This window comes from Penicillium robsamsonii (genome assembly GCF_028829455.1).
Source record: "Penicillium robsamsonii strain IBT 29466 chromosome Unknown utg000004l_segment0_segment0, whole genome shotgun sequence".
NCBI lineage: Eukaryota > Fungi > Ascomycota > Eurotiomycetes > Eurotiales > Aspergillaceae > Penicillium > Penicillium robsamsonii.
The window spans coordinates 1317883-1328913 of record NW_026643222.1 but is presented as its reverse complement, the minus strand read 5'-3'; the positions used below and the strand labels follow the sequence as shown (position 1 = coordinate 1328913).

Here is an 11031-nt window from a genome sequence, read left to right as displayed (position 1 = left end):
TCCAAACCCCCATAAACCAACTCCCCACCACCTCGCAACCGCCCTCAGCCGCCCCAACCCCCCAGACTCAGCACTTCCAACCCCGATCAAAAATAAACCCTTCCCTCTCAATTGTACCTTAAACCTCGACAAACCCACTCCCACATCGTCCTCAAATCTTTATCCCGCATCAAATACCTTAACCCCTAACCTTCCCCCAAACTACTCCAGAAAAGCGATCCCGCACTTGCCGCAGATATTGCTGCCTAGCACATCCGGTCCGTTGGGCGATGAGGCGTGCTCACTTGCACAATACCTAGATACAGAGGTTTTTTTGTCATCTGGGGAGGTGGCCTGTCGCCTTGATGGCAAAAAGCTGAGGGCCAGTGTGCGGTTAGGAAGTAGTGACTCCCCATCCACATGCAAGTTGCTTGCATGTGGCTAGTCGCGAGGGGGTTACGAAGGAAAACGGTTTGCTGGGAGGTGTGCATGGGAAGCCCCTGGAGGGCGGGGGGTTTTGATTTGGACAGGGCGTATTCGTTTACGCTGTGATGGATGCCGAGGGGGTTGGTAAGAGAAGTGCTAGGTGAGGGTTTTTAGGTGGTGTTTCTGGAAGAGGTGGATGTGGGAGTCCACAGATTGGGATTTGGGGGTGTCATGGTTTGTGTTAGGTACGTAATGAGTGGTTTCCGTGGGGTTTAAGTAGATAGTAAGATGTAGCGGTTTTGAGTACAAATGTGGCCTCGGTTTCTCGAGATGTTCATGGGAGGATATTTTCCAGTCGTTAAAGATCATTGGGGAGGAATGGGGAACGAAAACCCGGTGGCATTTTGACCGAGTTCTCAGAGATTGGCAGAGACTTTAATTTGAGGAATATCTGAAGCGCCCTATTTGAAAAAGGACCAAAATAGCTAGCAGCTGATTTCCCCACATAAATTTTACAGAAACTACAGAGAGTAATGCTATAGAGATGACAGAAAGAAATTCATATGCAGAAAGAATCAGGAGTATATATACACCAAGTGGATAATAATTTCATTGAGGGCAAAATAGGGAATGCATCAAGGAACATAAGAGGAAAACAGAACAGAGGCAAGATAAAAAAGTGGATGAAATAACCCCTTCCGCAGTAACACTGCAGAAGGGACAGGGTAGAGAGATGTACGCATGCCTTAAGAGGCATGCAGTAAAAAGTTCAAGTTCAAAAGGGGAAAGAAAAAAAAGACAAGAAAAAAGTTTAAGACGAACTCCCAAAAAGGAGCAAGGAATATATGAAGTGGGCCGGGTGCAATAATGTACATGGTCAGTACGCCGATACACTGCTCTCTTTAAGTCCGATCTATACAAGGCTCTCTCTGCATCCACAAATCCTCAAAGCTAGATCATCCATAGGCTTGTCCTCCAGAGTGACTCTGTTGGGTTCACTTTCAGCGACGCTGCTTCGGTTGCTGTCCGTGCCATTGGCCCCGACTGCCGAGCCAGGGGGGAAGCTTAGGACACGCTACCAAGGCCAGGCTTTGCGGCTGTAACGAGCGCCAGAAGAGCGGGACATAGAACTGCGCTTCTCAAACTTGCTGGATGCTGCAGCTGGAGTAGGGGTAGGAGTTGGAGAGTCATCGGATGTTGTTTCGGGAAGAACAGAGGGGGCTGGGGGAGCTCGAGTGGACGCTGGTGCTGGAAAAAGGTGCAGCCGAGGCAGGAGGCTCCGGTATACGCGCCGTTGGTAACAGGTTCAACAACTTGGGTGTTCACGGTAGGAGCATCCTCAGATTCGAGTTGGGGAGCCTTGAGTTGGCAGGTACATCTAAACTGGTACCGCGGGTGGATCTGGGATCTGAGGGGCTGCTGACGTTGATCGGGAACCGGCCAATCTCCGAAGCACCACTCGAGCGGTCACGTTGATGCCGTTGGCGATTGGCGGGGCTGGTTGCCCGGCTGCAGGATTGGACAGTCGGCTCGCTGGCGAGCCTCCATCGCCGCACGACGGTTACCTCCGTCCGTGCTGGATGGCGCGTGGACGGTTGGAGCCGGAGCTGGTAATCCCTTAGCGCACTCGGATTGGTACTTCGAATTCACCAAAGATGGTGTCTTGGGGGCAAACAGATCGCGGATCAGGCGGTAGCTGTGGCGCTTGTTCATTGTCAGGCTGTTCTATACGCGAGGGAAGGAGAATATATGAGGAAACGCCTGTGCCAACGAAGGGATGTATTCTTCATCGGCTGAGGTTAAATCAATCAGGCGCGTGAAGGAGTCATAATGGCATCAAGCGTGAAGCGATATTCACAAGCGTTGAGTTGTCCAGGGGAAGCTTTGCAGAACCTTGATCCGGTCCTTCTTCCTGTGGTCCTCTATGGAGCAGTGGTGGAATAAATAGTTTTCATGATCTCTGTAAACTTGTGAGGATACCAATGAGTCCATCAGAACATTAGCATATGCCTATATCAAGCCGAACCAAAGGGGGCGACGAACCTGGCAATTCAAGAAGGTACAACCTGGAGAACGCTTGCAATAATTCGAATTTCGACCTTGAGGTAACACCTCTTAAGCATAACCGGCCTTAGCTGTTGTTCAGAACTTGACGAAGTTTGCGTGTTGTGCTTAGATCGACTTCTCAAGTGAACTCAGATCATTCATCGTGTTTCATCGCCTTCAAGTTCAGGGTAGCCTGATCGGATTTGTGAGCGTTTATTCATGATTTTGGACACATTCCATGGATGTCTTACGGTTATCCAGGTAGGTCAAAATGGTAGTCACCAGGATGGGAACACGTTTGCGGTCGGCACGGGCTCTAGCTTCAAGGTCGACACCGAAGTTTGTTCTGGTGAAAATTAAAATTAGCAGTGTTCCATCTCTACAGGCGACGATGATGGCTGTACCTTCAACGGAGCCATAGTAGTTTTCGTATGCTTGGATCTTAGGTACGAATCCACCAGTGCGGTAGTTCTCCAGCAGGTATCTCAAGTCACCGAGGGGCTAACAGAATGGTTTCTATTGATGTTAACATCATATGATCCACTGTACTCTGCAGGTTGGTAAATGACATTACTGATCGCGCCCGAGAAGTCAAGAACCATAGCTTTAATGGCCTCGAGGCGGTCCAACTCGCACTGTTCCATGTACTTGGAGCTGGCGGATGACTTCTTCTTCCAGAAGGCAGCGGATTTGGTCGAGATTCGAATGGCAACCTTGTACCGTTCATCGGCCTCCAATGCCTCTCTCCGGAGCTTCCAAGGGTGTCTCGTTAGGCAAGGGTTGTTGAGGGCGGCTGCAGCCAGACAGAATCTCAGAGACAGATGCAATAGGCGAGTCATGGCCGTATACTTTCGTCCCCGCTTGACGCGACTTGAGGTGACCGGTTGAGAGGCTTTTTTTCTGGGATACTAGTGAGTTGGAAAACCTTAGGACGCCACTTATAGTTCATCTTGGAACTGTTGGTAAATATATTGTCCATATTTCAAATCAAGCGAAGAAGACCGTTGTCTACCATATCCCGACCAATTATCTCCAATTTGAGCGAGATTGTCGGCCTCCATGTAGGTTTGAATATATTGCGCACACTGATATCTGCAGGCCAGGGCCGGGTGGACACAATTCAAATAGGTGCCGATAATGGAACCTTCTGGTCTTTCGCTATTTTTGATGTTATCGAGCATATGGGAGAGGAGTCTTTTCATGTGGTCGCTGGAAAACCTTTGCTCAACCTAACTCGATAAGGTCCCTCCTTGGGCTCTTCCTCGACAGGGAGAATGATCTTCGGGGTAGCTTTGATCTTGGGGCTTGACTGGGGGCTTTGGGAACGCAAAGCCTGTCTTCTTTCTTCTCTGAGAGTCCTCGACGATACGACACTTGTTGAAGTAAGTACTGCGCAATTTCCTTTACCAACTCCGCCTCGCTTGGTGTGCCCCTTGATCGGACTGGAGGAGGTCATGCGAATACTGAACACGCATGTCGTGCTGCTCGCTCCAACGGCGGAAGGGCGATATGACCAGTTCAAGGATATTGTTGGCGATCTTCTGGTGGTTCTTGGAGGCCCCGATCATCTCGGTGCGGATTCCTTCGTATGCCTGTAGCGAGATTCTGCGCGACGTCACTCTTTCTTCACTCCAGTCCATTCCACGTGTCTGGAAACATACCTTTCGAACGAGACCTAGTGTACAATCGTCCAAGCCGAATCCTACCGCCGTCATCCTGTCCACGCTTGGGGCAATATCTTCCATGGCGGAGTCCATACTGATCCTCTGCTTCTGCACTGGCATGGACGCAATGGCCAAGATTTGCTTGTTCCGCACGACCCTCTGCTGCAACTTCCCGTACAGTACCCCCAGACCTGATGGAGAATCGGGGGTCCAGAGAGAGTCCGAAAAGCCAGGCATTATGGCGGCCAAAAGGCTGATTCAGGCCGTCAAGCGGAGACAAGTTATGATCGGTGTAGAAAGGGAAAGCGATCCGGCAGCTGACACCGGTGAGTTCGTATGATCGGAGGAAAACGGGAATCGTAAAAGGGTGGAGAATGTGAAACTCAAGAGTAATCGAACCGGAATAAATTGAGGTTGGGCGGCTACTGAGGCTCAGTGTTTGCGATATGACCAGGGACAACGAGGGCAGACCGGCTGGCTTGCTTGATAATTCAATATCCAGTCCTGATGCTAGATGAGGGGAACCACGCATAGGCCGAGATACTAATGCTGAAGCAAAAGAAGATCACTTTGGAATGCGAGAGAACAGGGTGCGTAAAGGTGTTAAGCGCCGGGATCGCGAAGGAATTTGAAGTTAAAATGAATGAAAGCCTAAGCGAATTACGATGTAACTCGGCAAGCAACAAAAAAAGACAAAAGACAGATGGAAAGATGAAGATGGAGAGATGGAGTTGGAGTTGGATTTCCAGATGGGGCGTCATGTGGCTCGTAATATTACGGGGATTTGTGTACATCTGAGACCAATCCATGTGTTACCGCCCAGCAAAGAGCCCTTTAGCTCACAGCGTGGCTCATTGTCCCCGTCTTGAATCCACTTGGGCTATTTTTGGCTGAAAATTACACTGGTAATTGGCAAATCTTTAAATTTGGTTTTTTTCAGTTGAAGAAAAAAAAAAGGGGGGAGGCTGGTGTCTTGTTTTTTTGTTTACAATTTGTATTAATATTGCGTATGTGAACCTCAGCGATATACTATTCAATCAAATGTACTACAAGGATATATAGTACAATACAATATAGTGTGGCACTTTGCCCTAAAGCCGTTGACCTCTTGGGTCCCCTACAGCCAAGGCTGGAGGCTCGAGATGATCATCGTGGAGTTTATGCAATAGAAAATGTATGAACGTTTCGTGTGATATTCAGAAAAATTATGGTATCGTGATTATCTTTAAACAAGCTTTCAAGGATGAAAGATCAAGATGTAGTACATAGGGGTAGATGTCGAAAAGAAAAAGATAAAACATCCGCTTAACAGAAGAACTTCCAAACCTTCTTCCACTTGGGCCAGTCTCTTTGCTCGGCAACCTCCTGCTCAATCAAATGCTGGATATCAAGCTCGCGACGACCGGTAACCAAATCAACCTCAGAGGTGCGGACAAACTTGGTCTTGTATGTAATCTTATAACCGATGTAGCAAATCAGAACAACAGGGGCGGCCAAGTAGACACCGAAGAAGTTTTTGGCAATCTCGGCGGGGGTCTTTTCTGCGTAACCAATGGGGGCGAAACCAACCCAGAACTGGGCAATCAGCACGAGACAGTTGAAAATGAGACCAATCCACGAGCCAATAACGCCGGGCTGGGAACGGAAGGCCAGCTCATCCAGGGTGTGGCCCTGTTGCTTCCATGCGCGACGGAAGAGGATGTCAGGGCACCGCACACAGAACCCCAGGTGAAGATAGATGAGAGACCTGAGATGGCCATCATCCAGTTGAAGGCTTCAGTCTGCACGTCCGAGGCGGCGAGGTATGAAAGCAAACCCAAAGTAGACGCAACAATAATGGCGGGTAGGGGGACGACCCTTGCGGTCGATGTAGCAAGGAACCTGGGGCCTGGCCCGCCTCGGCAAGGGCGGCAAGGGTTCGCGAGGATCCATAGACAGAGGAGTTACCGACAGACAGGACCGCAATCATGATGACGACGTTCATGACCGAAGGAAGAGCTTTGATTCCTGCGTTCTCAATGGCAATGACGAAAGGAGACGCCTTGGCATCAGCGGAGGAGGAACCGCTGAGAAGTTTTGGGTCGTCATATGGCACCAGCATGCCAACAACGGTAAGGGAAACGACGTAGAAGAGAGCAATACGCCAGAAGACCTGCTTAACAGCAGGGGGAAGGGACTTGCGGGGATTGGTGGTTTCGGCGGCGGCAAGACCAACAAGTTCGGTTCCAGCAAAGGCAAATGCGGCGTTGACAAAGACACTGCAAAGACCCTTGAACCCGTTATGGAAGGCACCTGGGTTGTACCAGAACTTGGCGCCGATGTATCCACCTTCGGGGCCACCACCGCAGTTGAGGACGATTCCGAGGATGCTAATAATCAAGTCAGTGAGGTGGTCAAGTTTCAGATAGTAACATAACTTACATGAAACCGATAACGGCAACGACCTTGATGATGGAGAAGACAAATTCAGCTTCACCATATCCTCGTACACCGAACATGTTGATCGAGACAATCAGAATCCAGAATATTGTTACCCAGGCTGCATTTGAAATATCGGAATTCCAATACTCGACTGTGATAGAAGCGGCGACGATCTCCAAGGGTAAGACAATGAGCCACTGGAGAGCGTAATTCCAGCCCATAGCGAAACCCCAAGCGGGATCCACGAAACGAGTCGAATACGTGGCGAAGGAACCGGCAACGGGGAAGAGAACTGCCATTTCACCCAAGGCGTGAACTGTACAGTAAAGCATGCATCCAATCAAGATATAGGCAATCAGCACCGAGGCTGGACCACCGACAGCCAAAACACCTCCAGAACCAACGAAGAGACCAGTACCTACATAGTAAATGGAATTAGCGAGGTCGAATGAGTTGAGAGAAGATAGGGAACGTACCAATAGAACCACCAATAGCAATCATCTGCAGATGGCGACCCTTCAAGTTACGCTGCAGCGGGGAGTTGGCAGTGTTATGGGCGGCAGTCTCGATATCGAAACCACCGCCATTGGCTCCAGCACGGCTGACCCTTTGGTTGGCTCTCTTGAAGCTGTCCATGAACCGTTGGCCAAAGCCTCCGCGCGTGGCAGACGAGTCCCCATAGGATGGGGGAGCATCCGCGCCCGTCTGGACGGTGGTCTCCTCAAACTTCTTTTCCCCTCCCATAGTGTGTATGTGAATAGGTTTCTCTTTAAAAGGTTTGGACTATCCAAAAGGATAGACAGAAGTATCTATCTGTTCGACCAAAGCAGAGAATGTGAGGTCTGAACCAAGGTGAAACAAGTGGAAGATTGACCGTTTGAGAGGGGGAGGCGAGGGTATAAATACGACCAGTCCAATTTCAGATAAAGGCGATATAATTAATTTTACGTTCAATCAAATTAAATTAAATCAAAAGAACGCAAATCTATCTACTTTCATTGCGCTTAGACCAATTAGGATTTCGCACTAATAACGTTTGAGACTCGAGTCTTCCGATAACCTTGGCATGGTTTTTGTAACTAGTCCCGAGGCAGATTATCTTTTTTTTATTTATTTTAAATGAGCACGTAAGTGTGTTCGAGGCTACCTAGGAGTTACTTGCATAATGGAGAGCTGCAAACAGCTTGCGGGAGATAAGCTGGAACGTGGAACTGCCATGTTTCACCCGACTATCTGGACTAAAAAGGTAAAGTGTTGATTGTTTCGCGTCAAGGGTGTGGTGGAAGTGGAACCCCTGGTAGCCACTACTTATCTGCGTGATTTAGCCTGTCAGAATGGGACGTATCTCGCCCCATGAACGATGTCTAGGGGAGTACGCCTAGTTCCCTAGTCTCGTACTTTTCAAGCCCATGCTGACAGTGAATGACTTTATCTGTATCATGATATTTCTTATTGCCAAGGTGAACTTGAGGAAAAAGCCAAGCTTCTGGAGCCCAAAGACGGCAAATCCCCAGATCCACTAAACCCCATCTGTCGGTCTCTCCGCACTCTACCCGTGATAGTCGATCGTTACCCAATCAGATCGGTCTCGCGAGATAAGGACATTCCTGTCCCTCTCACACAACTTCCCAACGCGTCTTTCTAGAACACTTTATCTTGAGAGATTTTCTAAGTTTGGAATCAAATAACCTTTGAAGGATGCTAGCACTCTGCACAATAGATTCTACTGACCATTGCACCGAAAAGGAATGGTTCCTTTTCGTTCATCCCTTACCTATGAGAAGGCTTCCCGACGGACCCCGTTGCTGTGGCATGCGCTATGGGCCACCAGGGATATGCGTGTAATGCCATATGGCTGGAGAAAATACGGCCCCACTGAGGCTGGCCATTCACAATTCCCGGGTCACCTCGGTATGGTGTATATTCCTCTTGGCCTGGTGGTAAGAAAGGCAGAAATATTGCGGACATTCCAAGAACCGCCTCGGTCGGGTTTGCCGCTATCATCTGACATGAGCTCTGTTGGACCCCTAGGATAAGAAATGGCGCCACAACATCCTCATTTAGTGTTTTGGGGGCGAGTCTACCTGAGTGGCTCGTGGCGGTCTGCCAGTGATATGCATAGAAGCACGGGAGAAGCATACCAGGAAACCGAGAGGGGTGTGCTGGGGAGATACTATCATGTGGTGCTTATTAGAGTCTGTAATGATTGGTCTTGTCGTCGGCGCGGTAAGCAACATCCTCGTATTTTTTGCTGGCCAAGATGTAGAATGCATCGAGTAGGGAAGCTCTGGTAGGTCCAAGATTATGCCCTCGCATCCTGAGGTCCCCGAATAGACTTTCATGAACCAGTAGCTGCGTTCGGGCATCCCCGTCAAAGCTTGGACCGGATTGATCACATTATGTGGTGGCTAATATTTGGCTAATATTTACCTAATAATTGGCTAACATTTGGCTAACGGACGTTAAGATCTCAAGTTGTTCAGATCTCAATTTGTTTGTAATCGTGTGACCTCTCACTTCAAGTGAGAGAAGCTCTTCGGCTAAATCGAGATCCGAAAACCGGCTCCACCAGTCTTATCTTGCATATTGCGGGTCAAGTCACCAATTTCTTAGATAGGACGTTGCTTCCATAACACTTGGGTACGGTCAGAGAATAGGGGCGAGGGAAAAAAAAAGGCGCGTTCTCGGCCTTGAGCTGGATAGAAGCTATGCTCTAACAGCCACTCAAGCCTTCCCCCAGCTGATGGCGCGCAGTAGCTGATTTTACTGGCCACGCTCCCGTAACAGATAGCCACGGTGACATCGGGTTGGGTTGGCATTTGTGTTCCGATGACTTGACTGGAGCCAAGGCTGATTGTCCATTATTCATTTTAGGTCTGCGCCCGAATGGTACTTACGTGAAACGGACTTTGCTGCCTTCCAAGGAACCTACTTCATACACGGGCCCAGGTAAAATCCCTCGGGTAGATCTGTAGCACAAAGTTAGCTCTTCCGTGGACACATCCGTGGACACTTCTAAGGTTATTTGTTAGGTTCCAAAGATCAGCAGTCCAAGGGTAATAACCCCGCAAATTTTGTGTCGGAGTCCTCCGTATTTCGTTTTGGGGTTACTCAAGCCGACCAAAATCCCCGTAAAATCCCCGTAAATGAGCATGATGAGCACATGCTCGGGCCAAACACGCAATGCGGACTCAGATTTTCGCCACGGATGGGCTCGGCATTACCCCAGATTGATGTCCAAGAAATGATATACACTCCGTACTCCGTAGGTTTGTTATTTTTTTTTTTCTCGGCACGTTCATAATTCCCGAAAGCCGAGTCGGAGCTCTTCATTGAGGCATTCAATAATTTGTCTCACTCCATTCAGTTCACATCGTGGTGAGAATTAATCAAAAGGAGCCCTGTAAACCCGGAGTCAATATTAGGTGCATATAAAATGTGGGGGTGACATTCTGTTAGGTAACAAGTTCCACATAGTCAACTTTGGAATCTGGGGAAAAGGCGGCACAAAGAAACCTGCTTTCACCAGGGAATTCGGGGCGTGAATACTCGATTATCCATGATTATCCGCAGAAAGCTGGCTTTGGAAACCTAGAAGCTCGTATGCACCGCGACCCTTTTTCCGGTCCCTGAGACTACCACTTTACTGGGCTGCTTATCTTATTTGAATTGGCGCCTGAAGGGCCTCCTGCAGCATGTATGGTATTGTGATCTGGGCATAGCTCTTGAGGGGTCAGTTCTCCGGCATACTCGGTCGATATCCAGAATTATGGAGGTACAAAGTAGGGTGCTATACAACATGTATCGAATAATGTACTGCAGATGATCATATCCTAATTAGCTCTTCGTTGAGGTTCAAACACCATAATTAATCTCCACTTAATAGCAGTGGACTGGCTATAAATTTAACACGAATGTGGGGTAGTTAAGACGATTTTGGAGTCGGCTTCTTTACATCGTACATCATGATATCCATGAAGAATTGTCCGATCAGCATGCAGGGGCCACTGTTCGTATCGATGGGATGGTTCCAGATCTCCTTAATATCCGGTTATAAACTGTAAATAGCGGGCAGCGACCGGGGCTAGCCGGTGATAAGCTGATTTCAGGTAGAGACGGACTTGTGGTTGGAGGGCTTATCTTAGATCGCCGGTGGTCCGAGGTCTTTGGGAGGCTAGGTAGTCCCTGCATGCCTTATATCATATATCATTGGAGGCTGTAGCTAGTCCCTGTAGGCGGACTGTGCTGTGGAAAACGCCCCTGGATTGTAGCTATCCGTCGAGCACATTCTCTTGGGTGTTCTTGGCAACAGCTTCCTTGTCTTACTCCAATGCCGAGCTACACGCGACGAGACTCGGGATACAAGGGGAAAGACCAAAAGCACGCTTGGCATGGAGGTTCATTCATTCAACGATTTTGTTCTATCTCGTTGCGTTCGGTATCATTAATACACAAATCTTTTATTTCGTCACGGCAAGAAATGGGTATATCAGGC

The 11031-nt window shown here is 48.8% G+C and overlaps 4 protein-coding genes across 4 annotated transcripts; all 4 read right to left on the bottom strand.

Moving 5' to 3' along the window:
• Positions 1 to 1470: 1470 nt before the first annotated feature.
• On the bottom strand, positions 1471 to 2118 carry N7447_008015 (Fps/Fes/Fer/CIP4 homology; the record flags this gene model as incomplete). The annotated part of the gene is made up of 2 exons (XM_057232277.1): positions 1471 to 1813; positions 1877 to 2118. The coding sequence occupies 2 exons, from the start codon at positions 2116 to 2118 to the stop codon at positions 1471 to 1473; spliced, it is 585 nt and encodes a 194-aa protein (XP_057084042.1).
• A 611-nt stretch (positions 2119 to 2729) lies between these two features.
• Positions 2730 to 3290, bottom strand: N7447_008014 (uncharacterized protein; the record flags this gene model as incomplete). Its single annotated transcript, XM_057232276.1, has 3 exons — positions 2730 to 2797; positions 2856 to 2952; positions 3021 to 3290. 3 exons carry the CDS (start codon positions 3288 to 3290, stop codon positions 2730 to 2732), a joined length of 435 nt encoding a protein of 144 aa, XP_057084041.1.
• A 564-nt stretch (positions 3291 to 3854) lies between these two features.
• Positions 3855 to 4352, bottom strand: N7447_008013 (GTPase-activating protein RGD2; the record flags this gene model as incomplete). The annotated part of the gene is made up of 1 exon (XM_057232275.1): positions 3855 to 4352. The coding sequence occupies one exon, from the start codon at positions 4350 to 4352 to the stop codon at positions 3855 to 3857; it is 498 nt and encodes a 165-aa protein (XP_057084040.1).
• Positions 4353 to 5420: 1068 nt separating this feature from the next.
• On the bottom strand, positions 5421 to 7280 carry N7447_008012 (amino acid permease GAP1; the record flags this gene model as incomplete). Its single annotated transcript, XM_057232274.1, is given in 4 exon segments — positions 5421 to 5889; positions 5903 to 6484; positions 6537 to 6954; positions 7013 to 7280. The coding sequence occupies 4 exon segments, from the start codon at positions 7278 to 7280 to the stop codon at positions 5421 to 5423; spliced, it is 1737 nt and encodes a 578-aa protein (XP_057084039.1).
• Between the last annotated feature and the right edge of the window lie 3751 nt (positions 7281 to 11031).